Below are 18,713 nucleotides of genomic sequence, written 5' to 3'. Positions count from 1 at the left end.
TTGTCTTTAACCGTTGACATTTTCACTATAATGTGTCTTGGTGTGGGCTTGTATGGGATCATCTTGTTTGGAACTCTGCACTTCCTGTACTTGCATGTCAATTTCCTTTGCCAGTTTAGGGAAGTTTTCAGCCATTATTACTTCAAATATGTTCTCGATCCCTTGCTCCCTCTCTTCTCCTTCTGGTATTCCTATGATGTGCATGTTGTCACATTTGATGTTGCCGCCTAGTTCTCTTAAACTATTTTCCATGTTTTTTATTCTTTTTTCTTTTTGATGTTCTGCTTGGATGATCTCTGCTATCTTGTCTTCTAAGTCACTGATTCGATCCTCTGCTTCATCCAATCTACTAGTAATTCCATTGAGTTTGTTATTTAATTCAGTAATTGAATTCTTTACTTCTACCTGGTTGTTTTTTGTGATTTCTCTATCCTTCTTTTCATTCTCATTAATTTCCTTGAGGATTCTAATAATCAGTGTTCTGAACTCTGTCTCAGATGGGTTGTTTACCTCTATTTCCTCTAATTCCACAGATTCAGGAGGTTTCTTCTGTTCTCTTATTTGGGATGTGCTTCTTTGTTTCCCTATTCTGGCTTACTCTTTGTGTTTACTTCGATGAAATAGGTAGATCCCCTAGGTCTCTCAGTCTTTTCTGTGTAGACTTATGTGATATATGTCCTTTATATTTGAATTGCTCAGACTCTCTTTTCTCCTGTGTGTGTATACCAGAGGTGTTCCTTGTGTTATGTGCCTTCTCCTGTTGAGGTCTAGTGTTTGTTGCTTTCAGCTTCTCAGTAGGTGGGCTTGACTCCCAAGCTGACTAGCCGTGAGGATTAGCTGTGTCCAAAGTTTGTAAGCTGTTGTGTGAGCATTGACCCCTCTGATGAGGCTTGGCCCCCAGGGGCTCTTGTACCTTTAGCAATTTCCCTTTGAGTGTGAATCTTGTAGGTCAGACCCTGTAATACTCTGGTTTTATCTAAAGTTGGTCTCTAGGTGTGATGATTCTTGTGCTTCTTTGGCTGGGCCCCACTGCAGAGTGGGTTTTAGGCAGAAGAGATCAACTAGCACAACACAACAGCCACCAAAGGTAACCAGATACTCTCTGATGTACAAAACAACAATCACCCTACACTCAATATGTATAGAAATATCAATCACACACAAGGAGAAAACAAACCAACAGAAACAAAATAACTAAAACTAGAAAAGAAGAAAAAAACCAACACCCCCCCCAAAAAAAAAACCAAAAGAAAAACAAAACAAAACTCCATGGAACAAATAGCAGAGCAAGATAAAATAAAATATAATAAACTATAAAATAGAATGAATGCAAGAAACAAAATAGCAACACCTTTAAAACAACTGTAACAGCAAAAAAATAAACAAAGAAAAAGAACTTGCAGAAAAAATGGAAAGGAGGAGACAAATCAAGCTGTGACAAGGAAGCAGGAAAGAAGGGAGAGAGAGAGGTTAGAAGAGAAGGAAAGAGAGAAAAAATATATAAATGTATATATATCTACACCCCCATATATATGGACATATATATCCACATATATGCACCTTTATATATGCCTATATAAAAAACTAAACTTACTAATGAAATAGAAAAATCCAAAAACAACCAACACAAGCAATCAATGAAAAAAAACCACCCCAAAATATCGAAGAGAAGCCAATTAACAATAACAATATAACACACCAAAAGAGAAACCAAGACCGAACACAATAAAAAAAAATAAATAAGGGAGAAAAAACAAGAAGTAACCAGTACCAATCTTGGCTGAAGTCCACCAAGCTCTCCCTAGGTTTTCCTCTGCTCTACACACACGCCTGTGTGTGTTGTGGGGGCAGAGCCAGCCGCCTGGCCCCTAGAGTGAGCCTGTTGATGCAGGTCTATTTTAGATGAGTGGAGTTATGAGGTGTGGTTGGTAGTTTTTTTTTTACAAAGTCAGTGTTATTTCTGCCCCTGCCTGTCCAGAGGCACTCTGATTTCTGCGCAGCCAGAGGACTGGATGTGCGTCTTCAGGTACTCTTTCCACAGGGGCTGTTGGAGGGTGGAGGGTGGGGATTCCAAAGCTGCTGGTAGGCCTTCCTGTGTCTCAGCAGCCAAAGTTGTTCTGCTTCCCAAGCTTCCCAGGAGAGGTGGGGGCAGAGACAGCTGTTTAAGTAGCTCCCTCCTGCAGCCTCTTATGTAAATTACTCAACCCCCAGGGAGTCGAAGCACCTTTGTTCTGACTTATTCCTCTCTTGAGGGGTCAGCCTCAGGCTCTGGCAGAGAGGGGGCCAAGGTTTCTGAGGGAGGGTGGGGGTGTGCACTTATCTATGTAGTTTATTTATTTTTCCTATCTGAGAGAAAAGGGGAAAAAAGAAAGAGAAGAAAAAGGGAGGGAAAGAAAAACGCCCCCTCTGACGCTCCTGCAGCGCTGCTGCTGCTCTCCAGGGGCACCCCCTGGCAAGGAAGCTCATGTCGCCACAGTTATGGGGTGTGGGCTGTGTCTCCTCGCTTCTTGCTTCCCTTTTCTCCTGCTCGTTGGTTTGAGATTTCTGCCTCAGAAACTGCGCGCCCTGGGTTCCCTGTCACATTCCTGGCGGAATGGTCAGCCCAGAGGCTGAGCCTGCACTGGTGTTGCAAACCACTTAGCCTTGTCCTGGATTCCCCCTGCTCTGCAGCCGCAGTTGCGGATGGACTGTGCATCCACTAATGCCCTCCTCTCTTGGTTCCACTTCACGTCCGGCCTGAGGAGTCTGCCTTAGCGCGGGCTCGAGGTGTAGGGAGCGAGCCACGGGAACTCTCCAATCTGCTCTCTGAGGCCCTGAGTCTCAGCAGCCGTGGGTGCGGGCTGTGCCTCCACGGGCCTCGCCTCCCTCTTCCCCCACTTGCCCGGTCTGCCCACCTTTAACTCCTCGGCATGGGAGTCCCTTTGCTGCTCAGCGTGCTCAGTAGAGGTTTGTTTGCTGCACTACAGCTGCTCAAATTGCTGTGCTTTCCAGGGGAGAACTGAAGGAGCCCTCCTCACTGCTGCCATTTTTTCCATCTCTCTCACAATATCTTATCTTTCATTCTATTAATGTGATGTAATATATATATATATATATATATATATATATATATATATATATATATAAAGATTTTATTGGGGAACTGGGAGAGGGGAACAGCATTGGGGAATCGGGGAAGGGGAACAGACAAGTTGCTGTCCTTTTGTTCTTTGGTCTAGCTGTGGAGGACGTTGTTTCACTGGCCCATGTTGGTATTATCATTGCGCTCTTTCTGGCTGAGGCATATTGGTCGCTGGCAACCGGACAGCTGCTCACTGTGGCTCTTGGCAGCTCACGCTGGCTGCCGGCCACTCACGGTAGCTTACGGCAGCCCACTGGAGCTTCACTGCAGCCTATGCCACCATCGACAGCGACTCAGGGCAGCCCAGCTCCAGGATGAGCTGTTGTTCACCAGCTTTGCTGTAGAGGGTGCAGCATCACTGGCCCTATTATGGGATCTGAACCGGAGCCCTGCTGCTCAGAGCTGGTGTCCCAAGCCAACTCTTAAACAGTGCGACACTTGGCCGGACTTATTTGTATATTTTTAACTATTCTTTCATCCCAGGGATAAATCCCACTTAATTATAGTGAATGATCCTTTTTATGTGCTGCTGAATTTGGTTTACTAGTATTTTGTTGAGAATTTTTGCATCTATATTCATCAGGGATACTGACCGATAGTTTTCTTGTCTTGTATTGTCTTTGTCTGGTTTTGGTATCAGAGTAATGCTGGCTTCATAAAGTGAGTTTGGGAGTATTCATTCCTCTTTGATTTTTTTGGCAGAGTTTGCGCAGGATTTGCATGAATTCTTCTTTAAATGTTTGGTAAAATTTATTAATGAACTCATCTTGTCCTGGGCCTTTCTTTGTTGAGAGTTTTTTGATTACTGATTCAATCTTTTTACCAGTAATTGGTCTGCTCAGATTTTCTATTTCTGCTTGATTTAGCCTTGATGGGTTATATGTTGCTAAGAATTTGTCTGTTTCTTCTAGTTGTACAGTTTGTTGGTTATAGTTGTTCACAGTAGCCTTTTATGATCCTTTGTATTTTTGTGGTATCAGTTGTAATGTCTCTTTCATTTATAATTTTGTTGATTTGGGTCCTCTTTACTTATTGGTTTGTCTAGCTAAAGGTTTGCCAATTTTGTTTTTTATCTGTTAAAAAGAACTACTCTTAGTTTGTTAATCTTGTTTTTCTATTTTATTTATTTTTGTTCTAATCTATTTTTGTAAATTTTTTTGGGGTAATTTTGGGCTTAGTTTGTTGTTATTCTGTTTCCTTGAGGTGTAAAGTTATGTTTAAGCTCTCTATTTTATTGATGTATGTGTTTATAGGTAGAACTTTTCCCGTTAGAACTAATTTTTCTGTATCCCATAATTTTGGCATATGGTGTTTCCTTTTTGTTGTTGTTGTTTGTTTCAAGATACTATTTTATTTTCCCTATAATTTCTTTGACTCATTTCACTCATGTGAGTGTTGCTTAATTCTTGAATTTTCCTGTTTTCTTTCTGTTATTGGTTTCTAGTTTCATACCATTGTGGACAGAGAATATACTTGGTATGATTTATTTGTTTTAATTCACTAAAACTTGTTACCTGGCCTAACATATGGTCTACCCTAGCAAATGTCCCATGTGTACTTCAGAAAAATGTGTATTTTGCTGTTGTTGGATGAAATGTTCTAACTGAAATTTAGTGTCTCTCATTAGTGGTGGCTAAAAGTCCAAGATCAAGGTCTTGGCAGAGTTGGTTCCTTCTGATGGCATGAGGAAAAATCTGCTTCATGCTTCTGGTGATTTGCCGCCAATCTTTGGGATTCCATGGCTTGTAAATGCACCACCTCTATCTTAGCTTTCATCTCTACATGGTGTTGTCCCTGAGTGTCTGTTTTATGTGTCTATTTTTATGTCCAAATTCCACCCTTCCTTTGTTTTTTAAAGATTTTATTGGGGAATTGGGGAAGGGAACAGTGTTGGGGAATTGGGGAAGGGGAACATTGTGTTTTTGCAGGACCCATCATTTCCAAGTCAAGTTATTGTCCTTCAATCTTAGTTGTGGAGGGTGCAAGCTCAGCTCCAAGTCCAGTTGCTTCTTTAAATCTATTTGGAGGGGGGGTGGCACAGCCCACCATCCCATGTGGGAGTCAAACTAACAACCTTGTTGTTAGGAGCACGTGCTCTCACCTGCTGAGCCATCCTGCCACCTGTTGGCAGCTCAGCAGCAGCTCAGCTCAGGCACAACTTACTGACTCATGTGGGAATCGAACTGGCAACCCTGCTGCTCAGAGCTCGCACTCTAACCAGCTGAGCCACCTGGCTGGCCCTAAATTCCCCCCCCCACCCGGTTTTTAATTCTTATAAAAACACCAGTTATATTGGATTATGGCTCATCTTAATGACCTCATGTTAACTAATTACATCTTCAATAACCTTCTTTCTAAATAAAATCACGTTTGGAAGTATTGAGGGGCTAGGACTTCAAAATATGAAGTTTTTGGGAACACAATTCAATCCATACCATTCTATCTGTTTGTCAAAACTGGATTTATAATGTGAATGCTTGATTTGCTTTTGTAATTTATTGTAGATACATTACCATGCTGATATATACAGATCTACAGATTTGGGCATAATATTCCATAGTATGCATTATGGTAATTTGTTTAGCTACTCATTGAATGATGAACTTTTGGATGAGCTTCTACTTTACACTATTACAAACAACTCTGCAAAAAGTGTATTTGTGTATATTTGTAACTTTATATTTGTAACCATATATTTATAACTTTATGTATGTATATTTCTTTTGAGGTGGATGCATATAAGTGAAATTAATAAGGCAAAACTTTCAGGCATTTTAAATTTTGTTAGGCATAGCCAAATTTTTTTTTCTAGAACTTTAGGGCTTTATCTCTTTACCCCAACATTACACAAGCACTATGTTACAAAATTCTTTAGTTCTTGTAACTTACGCCTCACCCCCATTCTTTGCCCTGTTCTTGCCCTCTCCTTACTGCCTTATTGAGTAGTTGGACTTTCCAGGAGGCTGATTAGCCAATAAAGAGAGGACAATCCTAATTTTTAGAAAACTTTCAGCTCCCTCTATCTCTCTCTTTTTTTGTTTTATATAACACCAGAGGGGGCTTTGAAATGCAAATTTGAAAATATTGACACCTTCAAAACACCTTCAAAAGTTCTTCTTTGAAGTTAGTGTAAAGTTGGTATATCTTATCTTGGCACAGAAGGCTATTCTTGACCAGACCTAGATTACTGCTTCTGCTCTCTTACCTACCACTTCACTCTATTTTGAGTTATATTGAGTTAGTTTTCTGTTCTAAGAACCTGGACTGCTCTTTTATCCTTTGTCACCTCTGAATACCATTTTCCTTTTGCCCGGAGAGTTACCCTTACTCTTTCAACCCCACTGTCCATCTAGGAAGCTCCGTCTTCCTCTTCAAGTAATTTTTTCATTTTACATTTAAAATACAGATAAAAAGAACACCTGAATCTTGATTTTGTAATATCTCAATGAGATAATCCTATTTAAAGTCATCATCACACAGCCAAGTACATAGTAAATATTCCCCAAAAATGTAAAATTTTCTTCCTCAATTTTCTTCATGAGACATTTTTGTGACATAAGGTATATCATCAGTAAAATAAAAAAGAATAAATTAACTTAATATAGTACATGACAAGACATCTGTACTCAGTAAATGTGGAACTGAGTTGAATGGATTGGTTAAAACCAAGATATATATAATAATATTGGTTGCATTCCCTGATTCTGGTAGATTGGTTGGTAAGATTTGCATGTTTGATTTTCTAAGCATTTCATTACATGTCCCATATACCCATCACTTAGTCTCAGTGGTTACCAACATTTTGATGATTCAGGTGTGACTTTTTTTTTTAAGATTTTTATTGGGGAATTGGAGGGATGGGAACAGTGCTGGGGAATTGGGGGGAGGGGAACAGACAAGTTGCTGTCCTTTTGTTCTTCAGTCTAGTTGTGGAGGACGTTGCTTCACTGGCCCAAGTTGGCACCATCATTGCGCTCTTTCCGGGTGAGGCAGATCAGTCGTCGGCTTCTGGACGGCCACTCACTGCGGCTGCTGGCCACTCACGCTGGCTGCTGGCTACATACGGTAGCCCATGGCAACCCACTGCCACAGGGGCTGCAGCCTACGCCATCGCCGGCGACTCATGGCAGCCCAGCTCCAGGTTGAGCTGTTGTTCAGCATCTTAGCTGTGGAGGGCAGTGTCACTGGCCCTCATATGTGGAATCCGAACCGGGGCCCTCTGGCATCCCAAGTCAGTTCTTAACCATCACGCCACTCGGCCGGCCCCAGGTGTGACTTATTCTTAACAAAACCTCTCTGTTTGTAACTGCTGTCACTTCACTGTGTTCCTCACACATCTAGTCCTTTTCTGGAAATAATGGTAATGCCTGCCATTCTGTAACTTCCAAAATATTATTTTCTTTCTTTTTTGCTGTCTGTCTCCAGTCTTCTGGAGTGTTCTTCATCTTTGCCAGTGTCTTAGTCTGTTTGAGCTGCCATAACAAAACTACCACAGACTGGGTGGCTTAAGCAACAAATCTTTATTTTTCATAGTTCTGGAGGCTGGAAATCCAAGATCAAGTCTCCTACTGATGAGCTGGTTCCTGATGAAGACCCTCTTCCTGACTTGCAGGCAGTTATTTTCTCACTGTTTCCTCACATGGTGATCAGGGTGAGGGCGTCTCTATAATAAGGTCACTAATCCCATCATGAGGGCTCCACCCTCAGGACCTAATTAAGGCCTCCCAAAGGTCCCACCTCCTGATATCATCACATTGGGGATTAAGATTTTAACGTTTGAATTTAGGAGGGACACAGATGTTAGATCCATAACAGCCAGTAATCCTGCAATTCCCTTCTCATGTCCACTAAGAACCCTCTGATAAAATTCTTCTTAGCTGGAGGCAAAACTTCCTAGTAGCCCTTCAAAACTTGCTTTATTTTTGCTCTTCCTAATTGGTCTTGCTTACTTTATGCTTTTCATTCTGATTCACGCTTGACTGGGAAGATGGAGACCAGTGGGTGGGTATGTGCTTCTGTTTCCTTTAGATCATTTGTTCATGCTGCACAGTCTGAACGACTTCTTTCTGTGTTTCTATTTTCCCTGATTCTCAGACACTTTACAGCTTGAAAACATGTGATGGCTAAGGATTCTGGCAGGAAGAAATATGACTGCATGAGGTGTTCTCAAATCAAGGTCTGTGTAAGGCCTAGTGCATGTGCCTTTCTGTACACTGCATACCACCCGCTGAAATGTGGTGCAGGAGTGACACAGCTCTCTGTTTCAGAGCCCTCATGCTCTTATTGGGTGAGAAAATATGCTCAACTTGACCCAAGAGTAGTACATCAAAAACCTTAATTTCATTGAGTATAATGCATAGCTAGGGCTTTACACTCTGTGAGGAGTCTCACGGTATAGAAGGAGTGTGACAAGGACAGAAGGGACAACAGAGGGAGGAATGACAATAGCAGGTTCTTTGACCTTAAGAAAAACACATAATGTGAGATTTCTAATCTGTAAAAAATATGCAACAGTTACAGCTGTATTGCCTCTTGCCTGGTTAGTGTAAGAATCAAATCAAGTAGATCTTTGTGATGTGGGAATTATTAGTTTGGGACAGTCTTCTTGGAAGAAGTGGTTGTGAGGAGCATATATGGCCAGAGGGAGCATATGTAAGAAGGAGGAGGATCGTGGAGGGAATCTGGAGCAGTCTGTTTTCACTCTGTTGTTTCTGATCCCAGCAAAGCATCTGCGTAGATCATCATTTGTTTCTCCTATGGGACCAAATTCAGGGATTTATGCTCCCCTCAGGTTATATCCCAGCTGTTGGCTCCTGATTTTAAAGTTGAAGGGTGCAGCTCTATCTGTGGTGATAGCTGTGCAATGTCCGAGGGAGGCTGACCACTGAGAACTTGTGTCCCTGTTTCTTCTGCAGGTTGGTGAACTCTGGCCTTACATCATCCTGCTGTCCAGCTCTGTCCTCGGTGCTCAGTGCTAACCAGAATCTCACACACCTGTACCTGCGGGGCAATGCTCTTGGAGACATGGGTGTCAAGCTGCTCTGTAAGGGCCTCTTGCACCCGAACTGCAAACTTCAGTTACTGGAGTAAGTCTCTTAGCTTGTTATGGTGACAGGAACACATGGTGGCTGAGGGTGGGGCAGTGGTGGAGTCTAGGGGGGTTATGATGAGATTGTCTGTATCTAAGAAGTGATGGTGTCTTCTGCGGGTTTGGCTTATTACATAATCATGGTCTGGTCGGAGTTCTAGTTCTAGATGGTGTAAAGGTAAATACTGGAGTTCCTTTTTTCACAAATCTCTCACAACAAAAGAGTGGGGTTGGTATGGCTCTTGTGTTTTAAGGAAATTTAGAAGGAGACATAGAATTTGGGAAAATTCAGTTCACAAACTACGATTACTAACTTGATCTGCATAATCCAGTAGACTGGAAAAAATACTGTCACCTGAAACGCAGAGAAGAATAACCATGGGCACATACAATTGTTCCAAGCTTGTTAGGCCTTTTCTTTTTCTGCATTTGAAACATTACAGGCTAAGATCTGGGAGACCTGGGGGATGGTAAGGGGACATTTTATTTAAGTCACCCTCTTCTTGCAGACTAGATGACTGCAGTCTCACCTCGCACTGCTGCTGGGATCTGTCCACACTTCTGACCTCCAACCGGAGCCTGCGGCAGCTGAGCCTGGGCAACAATGACCTGGGGGACCTGGGGGTCATGATGTTCTGCGAGGTGCTGAAACAACAGGGCTGCCTCCTGAAATGCCTGCAGTAAGTGCTCCACAGACACCAGCCGCAAGGCCCAGGTCCTGAGGAGAAGCTGGCCGGCCAGTGACCGAATCCAAAATGGTTCATTTGTGCTCAGGCTGAGGTTGGGCCTGGGCCAGGTGTTGTAGATTTTTTTATATGGTCGATAAATTATAAACTACATATTCAACTTCATCCAGACATTTCGGATATTCAAGGTTCGGTTGGTTGTGAAAAGATTTTCCATCCATCTTTTTTTTTTTTTAAAGATTTTTATTGGGGAATTGGGGGATGGGAACAGCGCTGGAGAATTGGGGGAAGGGGAATAGAAAAGTTGCTGTCCTTTTGTTCTTTAGTCTAGTTGTGGAGGATGTTGCTTCAATGGCCCAAGTTGGCACCATCATTGCACTCTTCCCGGGCGAGGCAGATCAGTCGCCAGCTTCTGCACGGCTGCTCACTGCGGCTGCTGGCCTCTCACGCTGGCTGCTGGTGACACACAATAGCCCATGGCAACCCACTGCAGCAAGGGCTGCAGCCTACGCCATAGCCAGCGACTCCATCCATCTTCTTAAAAGAAACATTAGTCCCCAATGAAAGGAGCCAAATGGATTTATATTTCTACTTAGAACTAGACAAGGTTCGTCCTGATTGCAAAGGTTTTGGCATGGTGGTGTGTGTGTGTGGTGTTGGTCTTGTTTTTGAGGATTTCTAAGTGAAAGATAGTGCTTTAGAAACATAAAGATGAGAAATTCCATAAAATTCAGCTAATGCAGTGTGTTGGGACCGCTGGCTCCCTCCCGTCATGGGGACACCACTAAGATACTCACTACCTCTCTAGTAAGAGCTTTCTGTTAGTCTTGTGACTTCAGCCAGTCCTGAGGACCACACTCCTCACTGAAGAAACTCCCATTTCTTTCACTTGGCTTCAGGGGTGACATGCTCTCCTTTGGATTTTCTCCTCCTTTAACTGTTTCTTCTCAGTCTCCTTTTTGTCTTCTCATCATCCTGATATTCATACGCTGAGTCCTTGGGACACAAACATTGGTAGTTTTTCTTCTCTAAACTTACTCTTTCATTTATATCATCTAGTCTTCTGGCGTTACCACATATGTGCTTTATTCCCCACTTTATAACTCTGTGGATTCCGTGTCCAAATGCTTATCTTATCTTTCCCCTTGGATGTCTAATAAGCCTCCCAAACTTCATGTGAACAAACCCAAACCCACACTGTTCCACTCTGACACCTGTTCCTTCCTCTTCTCACTCAGTGGCAACTGTCTCAATTGCTCATGCCAAAAAATTCCTGCTCTCATGTCTGATGCCCTTTTTTGTGATGTGTACATCTCATCCACTAGCATGTACTGTTAGCTCAGCTGTCACAGCATGCCTGATTGGTGACAACTTCCTGCCTGCTTCATGGTTCCTACCCTGGTTCAAGCCACTATCACCTCTTGTCTGGATTGTTATGGTGGCATTCTGCCAGGCTACTCTGCATCTATTTTTCTTACTGTAGCAGATGGAGGGTGTGGCTAAAACATGAGTCAGTGACTTCCTATCACATCCAGTTAGAGACATAATGTTTGTGGCAGATCTCAAACCCCATGTGCTTTAGCCCCTGCTGCTCCTGCAAACCACCTTCTCCTAACCTCACACTGGTCTCCTTGTTATTTCACAAAAACACTGTCATCTCTAGAACTTTGCACTTGCTGTTTCCTCTGCCTGGACTTTCTCCCTTTGATATCTGCGTGCCTTGTTCCTCACATCCTTAAATCATCTGCTTAAAGATTCTCTGCTGTGTGAGTGTCTTACCATCCTGTTGAAAACAGCATGCTCTTTCTTCTTTTCTTCTTATTTTCCTCCACAGTGTTACCACCATCACAGATGTTATGTCATATTCTTGTTCATGTATTATCTGTATCTTACCCCAAGAAAGCAAAGTCTATGAGCCCCTTACTTAAAGTGACCCATGGAAGGGGTCACTTCCATGACCCCAAGGCTGCAAACTGACTTGAATACAGGTTTGAATAAATGCAAGTTTGAATCAGCATTGTGTTCTTGTGCAGACATAGTGGAGCACATTTGCTGCAGGAAAACCCCAAATTCCCAAAGCTAAGAGAAATAGAAGAACAGAGGAAGGGATTGGTCAGGATAAAGCTGGGGACATTGCTGTCTGTGAATGCGATTATCTTGTCTTGTCAGCTTGGCTGCCACAACAAAATAGCACAGACTGGGTGCCTTAAACAACAGACATCTATTTCTCACAGTTCTGGAGGGTGGAAAGTCTGAGATCATGGTGCCAGCTGATTCGGTTTCTGGTGAACATGCTCATCTGGGCTGGCAGATGGTGCCCTCTTCCTGTGTTCTCACATGTCAAAGAGAGAGAGACTACTCTGGTATCTCTTCTTATGAGGACACTAATCCCACATGAGGACCAACCACCATGTTCTCACCTAACCCTAATTACATCTCCAAACCATCTCCAAATACCATCACATCGAGAGTTAAGGCTTCAACATGGGAATTTTGGAGGAACATAGATTTTCAGTTCATAACACAATAAAACCAAGATTGTTAGAAATTATGCAGGGCAAATGGTATGATTTCTAAGTTACAAGAAAAATTAAAAAAAAGAAGAGGAAGAACATATCAAAGAAGACTTGAGAGGCATACCAAGCAATTGCAATGTGTGGACTTTATATGGCTCTTGATTAAATGAACATAATATAAAAAAAATTATCAGACAGTTGAGGAAATTTAAACACTGATTGGACATATGTTGATATTAAGGAATTATTAACTTTTTAAAAGCTGTGATAATGGTATTATGGTTATGTTTTCAAAAGCCTTCCTCATTTAGTGTTGTACAGTGAAATATTTAAAGATGTATAGCATACTGTGTTTAAAATTGAGGGCCGGCCGAATGGCTCAGTTGGTTAAGAGTTAGCTTAAGAGTGCGAGCCCTGAGCAACAGGGCCGCTGGTTCGATTCCCACATGGGCCAGTGACGCTGAACCAGAGCTGAACTGCCACTGAGCTGCCAACAGGTGGTAGGATGGCTCAGCTGGTGAGAGCACGTGCTCCTAACAACAAGACTGCCTGTTCGATGGTGGGCTATGCTCACCTGCAACTAAGACTGAACTCGGAAACTTGAGCTGAGCTGTCGCCTGGATGGATCAGTGGATAGAGTGTGCGCTCTTAACAACAAGGCTGCTGGTTCAACTCCCACATGGGATGGTGGCTATGCCCAACTGCAACTAAGATTGTAACACAGCACCTTGAGCTTAGAGGCCACGAACTGCTGACGGGCAGCCAGATGATGACTGGCGCCCTCCACAACTAAGATTGAAGAACAACAACTTGGCTGGTCCCCCTCCCCAATTCTCCAACACTGTTCTGCTCCCCTAATTCCCCCCCCCAAATAATAATAAAAAAATAAAAACAATCAATTGATGAGAGGATTGGGTGGGGGGAAAATGAAACAAGCTTGGCCTGTGAGCTGTTAACTGTCAGACCTGGATTGTGGGAGCCTGGGGATTCATTACACTATTCTCTCTATATTTACATATATTTAAACGTTTTCAAACTTGAAGGTTACAAATGTAACAGAAACTACATTAGGTATGAAGAGTAGCACTGGAGAATTTAGAAGTGTGTGAGGATAAGGAAAGTGAAATGAGATTTTTAAAGCCAAATACTCTGAGATTGTTCATTTGAAGAGTATAATCTAAGGCCCTCTATTTGCTTTTACAGGTTGTGTAAAATGTGTCTTAATTATGCTACAATCTGCGCATTAGAAACACTTCAAGAAGAAAAGCCGGAGCTGACTATTGTCTTTGAGCCTTCTCAGTGGTGATGGAGCCTCCAGCGTTTTGCTGTCCTGTCATCCATGTGTGGACAAGGGGCCATGAGCGCTCCTCCTTTGGGGTTAGCACCGTGCTCTGCAAGTCTGTGGCCCTGCATGGGAGAGCAAAGCTCGCAGATGATGCCTGTGCAGAGAGACCTTAAGTGTCTTGTTTAACCCAGGTTAAAGCACCAGGGCTATGAAATCACCCATGTGATATGGGTCTCGTCACAGCATTTTAGTCAGAGGATGTGTTCCTCTTGGTGACCTCATGTAACTAATTCATTCACTAAAGCACTTTATCTATTTTTCTCTTTTTACTCTTTCTAAATCTCTTTTCCTTCCTATCTTTTCCCTTTCTTTGTTTGGTTTACTCCTGCCAACTTTCTCTTAACTGTCCATAGCAGAATGAGTTACCTATTATTACGTTGCAATTGTGTGACAGCAATTTATTTATTTTTAATTTTTGTAACAGTCATATTTTCTAATAAAATAATTCGTGTTTATTGTAGCTGGTTGAAAATTCATCGACTATAGCAACTTTGTGGTGTTTATTGAGTTAAATTGTTTTCTTTCTCTAATTTTAAAAAAGGGTCCCTGGAGATCTTTTTACTTATTTATCTAAACTGCTGAAGATAAATTAATTTGTTTTATGCATTTAAAAAATCTCTTTGCCAAATTATACAGTTGTAATGAATGGGGAAAAAAATCACCTTACCATAACTCTGAGGGTTGAAACATCAGCTCTGGTAGGATAGGAGGTTGAAAATCATGCAAAGAAAGGTTTTAGAGTAGACGGAGCCTATACTCATAAGTAGATGTATTATGTACAAAATGCATTTTGCTTTCAGGTACAAGAAATTATCTTGGATTTATATCACCCCAGGATTGATCTCATCTACCACTCTTCACATAGCATTGTCATTAATAAATATTGATTAATTGCTTCTCTATACACAGGGCAACTCTTGAACCCATGGGATTGCTTAGGATGGAAATACTACTTCTGCTGTCAAATGAACTATCCAGACTTCGCTACTCAAAGTGTAGCCTTACGGATTGTTGCTATCAGGAGCTTGTGCAAGAATGTAAATCAATCACATTGCTAAGTATGCTTTTAAGATAAGCTGACTTTTCTTCATGGCAAGGCTTTCTCAATAAGGAAGCAGTATGTGATTTATATTCTGGTTCAAACTTTGTTTTGTCTAGGACAAGCACTTTGAGTAACTCTGATCTAGATATTGTTTTTTTGCATCTTGGTGAAGTGAGCTATTGCAGACTGCCTCCCTGGCACAGAAACCTTTACATGTAGAATAAAATATAATTAAAAATACATAGCTATGCTGGAAGGAGAGAAAGAAAAACCTCTGGGCACTAGGAACTTAAAACTGGACTAAGAGTTTGCCTCTCAGCAACCCAGAGGAATATCTAGGTATATAGATAAAGACCCCACAATGTAATTATTAATATGGAAAATTCATGAAGCTTTCCATACTAGTAGAACTAAAAAATAAGTAAAGTTGCTTGATATAAGACCAATATACAAATGTCAAAGGAATGCAGTTGGAAAAGAGCTAAATATATGGAAATGAACATAAATTTATTATAAGTAATATAAGATTATATTTCTTTTCTTTTTTAAAAAAGATTTTATTGGGGAATTGGGGGAGGGGAACAGCGCTGGGGAATCGGAAAAGGGGAACAGACAAGTTGCTGTCCTTTTGTTCTTCAGTCTAGTTATGGACGACGTCGTTTCACTGGCCCATGTTGGTATTGTGATCATTGCACTCTTCCCGGGTGAGGCAGATCAGTCGTCGGCCATTGGATGGGTGCTCAGGGCAGCTCATGGCAGCTCTCGCTGGCTGCTGGCTACTTGTTAGATTATATTTAAATTGTACATTATATATATTTAGGAGTAATGGAAAAAGAAGAGAGAAGATTGGAAAGAGACAAATGGGAGAAAAATAGAAGAAAAAATAGATTAGAAAGGGAAAGAATCAGGAAATTAAAAATTAAATAATTTGACAAATATTTATTGAATGTTAGTTCTTGTTAAACAATTCCTAAAAGCATATGGCCTCTTAGAATTAAAGACTACTGGAAGAGGTGGGATTTTAGGCACCATGACCACATAGGATGTGAGATGTTTTGGACAGATTTGGGGGGATCCTGAAATTTCTTAAAACATTTACACTGTTTGGTTATTTGCTCCTTAAGTGAAAGGTGCTCTCAGCACACAATACTCCTGCTTGGTGTTTTGTAGCCGCTGGAGATTGCCACATCTCAGGTCTTCATCTTCTGCAAAGCCTTCAGACCCTTGTCAGGAGTCTTCTCAGAGCTCCCTTCACATTTATTCCTCAGGGTATAGATGAAGGGATTGAGGGTGGGGGTGATTATGGAGTAGAAGAGGGAGATGAACTTGCCCTGCTCTTGGGAATAGCTAGAAGGGGGCTGCAGGTACATGTAGATGGCAGGAAGGTAGAAGAGGGAGACCACCACCAGGTGAGAGGAACAGGTCCCAAAGGCCTTGTGCTGTGCCTTGGAGGACTGGATCTTGAGCACCACACAGGCAATGAAGCTGTAGGAGAACAGGATGAGAGCTAGGGGGACTAGCACAAAGAAGGTCACCAGCACAGCCAGTGTGGTGTCATTCATGGCTGTGTCAGCACACGGTAGCTTGATCATAGCTGGCACCTGACAGAAGAAGTTGTTTAGCACCTGCCGCCCACAGAAAGGCAACTACAACATCAAGACTACCTGAACGAGCGAGTTGCCAAAGCCACTGAACCAGGCCACAAGCACGAGCTGCTGGCAGAGAGGGCCATGCATGACAAAGTTGTACCACAGGGCCTCACAGATGGTCCAGGGCTATGGCGGCCAAGATGACGCACTCAGTGCAGCCCAACCAGTGGAATATCGTGTACTACACCATGCAGCCACTGTAGCTGATGGTTTTTCTGGGGCCGCCCATGTTGACCAGCATCTGAGGGACTGTGGTGGTAGTGTAGCAGAGGTCCAGGAAGACAGGTGGCTGAGGAAGGTATACATGGGGTTCTGGAGCTGGGGATCCAGCTGGGACACCAGGATGATAGTGATGTCTCCCAACATGGCAAGGATGTAGGACCCCAGGAGGACCACAAAGAGAGGGAGTTCCAGCCATGGCTTGTTAGAAACACCTAGAAGGATGAAGTCCCTAGTGGGGGTTCCACAAGGAGCTCTGTTGTCAGTTCTCATGCTGAGGCATTTCCTGGCATCTGTGATGAATCAGGAAAGGTGGGTGGAATAAAACCTAAGAAGAGGAATCACTTGCCTTCCTCAGTCTGTGCGTGCTTTCCCACACAGGCCCCACCCTGTCCCACCTCTGTGGAGACACTGACACATGGGGAATCAGGACCAGGACGTCTTGCTCTTCCTTATACTCTGTGACCTTGACTATGCCATTTAATCTTTCCTAAAATTCCTGCATCTTGTAAGAAGGGAAAAGCGTACCTGCTTCAACTACAGAGCCTTGGGGACAGTAAAGGGACATTACATTTGTGAAAGTATAGCGTATGGACAGTTTTCTTTCAGTTTAGTCAAAATCTGCCCTAGCTCCCATCACCACAACTCATTGACAGGGAATGGACCATTTTTTAAGGCTTTCTTGTTTTGCATTTTTGAGGTGCAGGTGGGAGAGAGGTGAGAGGTGGCATAGAGCAAGCGAAAGGCTTTGTAAGCAGCTGGGCGGTTTATCAATATGAACACAGCCTATTATCTCCTCAAGCTCTCCGCACCGTGTGGCCCCTCCCCATGTGGCCACTCACACATAAGCAGCACTGTCAGGAGCTCAACCCAGCGCCCTCTGTGTCCCTGGGTCAGGGGAGCTAAGTCACTGCCACCCCTGACTTGATCATGGCAGCTAATGTGACCCCAGAGCACAAGATTTTCGCATGGGAAGAAAAACCTTGACCCGAGTAAGAAACAGAGCCCCTTGTGTTGTGGATTGAAGGGTCAGATTGCCTCCAGGGCTAACATTTATTGGGCAGTTTGAACGACATTTGAATTCTCTGTACAACTTTGCCGGGCTGCTGTTTGCTGTAGGAGTTGGAAAATGCAGCGATCTGATTTCTGGGTTCCACTGCTGTTAAAAGGCAACTGGGTTGCCATCTGCTGATTCCCAGAGCCTTTCCACTGAGCTCCATTAGCCTTCAACCTCCTACCCTCTCCCGAGTGCTGGACATCCTCATGTTCTTGATGGGGTGATATAGTCCAATACAGGATTGAAATAAATTAAATCCGGTGCGCAGGTCATTGATGAAGGATTCATTTTAAGTTTCATATTTGGTGCTTTATGCATAAATAAAAAGTTAATCTACTCAGGTTAGATGCTGCAATAAACAAGCATGTCCTCCCCTGCCCAGTCCTACATTCTGAAGAACTCTAGTATCATTGAAAACAACCCAAACTCTGCAGGTCAAACGGGTAAATAAAAGCAATTCTCCTTCCTTTCTCTGTTGTTTCAGAACTATATCCTATTCTCTCTAAAGTCCTCAATATTCTGTGGAACACCCAATTATTGGACTTCTTCCCACTATTGTATAAAACCACTTCTAGGATAACTCTTACAGAATCTGATTATTTTATCTCTAATGGGAGCTCAGACCCTGGTTTTTTTTTTTCTTTCAGACCATAGTTTTGATGCAAAGAGCAGGATAGAGCAAAGTCATGCGAGCCCACATTTAAGGTAAAAAAGTAACTCTTCCATTTTTCTTTCCTAGGTTTCTGATTCTAAGGTTTCTTCTCAGAGTGTAAACTAGACAACAAAGGGAAAAATTGCAGGAAAGACAAAAAGGATGAAGGAATTAAGAAAGATAAAGGGGTAGTAGATACAGGCCACACTTAATAAACACAAATTCCTCATCCCTCCTTATGAGCCAGGTGCTGTGATAACAACTGTATATGATATCTTACTTAGTGCTTTCATGATGTGGTAAAGTAGATGATTTTACCCCCCATTTCACTGTTGAGC

The 18,713-nt window shown here is 42.5% G+C and overlaps 2 protein-coding genes across 3 annotated transcripts in view; one reads left to right on the top strand and one right to left on the bottom strand.

Annotated features, from left to right (window-relative positions):
- The window catches only part of NLRP3 (NLR family pyrin domain containing 3), a 52,627-nt gene extending 38,430 nt beyond the window's left edge, over window positions 1–14,197 (top strand). For both annotated transcript variants that reach the window (XM_019633723.1, XM_019633722.1), the window contains 3 exons: window positions 9,037–9,207; window positions 9,719–9,889; window positions 13,615–14,197. In XM_019633723.1, the coding sequence (XP_019489268.1) occupies window positions 9,037–9,207; window positions 9,719–9,889; window positions 13,615–13,717 (445 nt within the window). In that variant the 3' untranslated portion in view covers window positions 13,718–14,197. The remainder of the gene's footprint in view (window positions 1–9,036; window positions 9,208–9,718; window positions 9,890–13,614) is intronic.
- A 1,799-nt stretch (window positions 14,198–15,996) lies between these two features.
- On the bottom strand, window positions 15,997–16,939 carry OR2B11 (olfactory receptor family 2 subfamily B member 11). The gene is given in 4 exon segments (XM_019633725.1): window positions 15,997–16,054; window positions 16,056–16,565; window positions 16,567–16,729; window positions 16,732–16,939. Coding segments are annotated over 4 exon segments (939 nt in total).
- Window positions 16,940–18,713: the final 1,774 nt, after the last annotated feature.

This window comes from Hipposideros armiger, unplaced genomic scaffold (assembly GCF_001890085.2).
Source record: "Hipposideros armiger isolate ML-2016 unplaced genomic scaffold, ASM189008v1 scaffold_1388, whole genome shotgun sequence".
NCBI classification, from domain to species: Eukaryota; Metazoa; Chordata; class Mammalia; order Chiroptera; family Hipposideridae; genus Hipposideros; species Hipposideros armiger.
The sequence above is the reverse complement of the archived record's forward strand: the minus strand, read 5'-3'. Positions and strand labels throughout refer to the sequence as shown.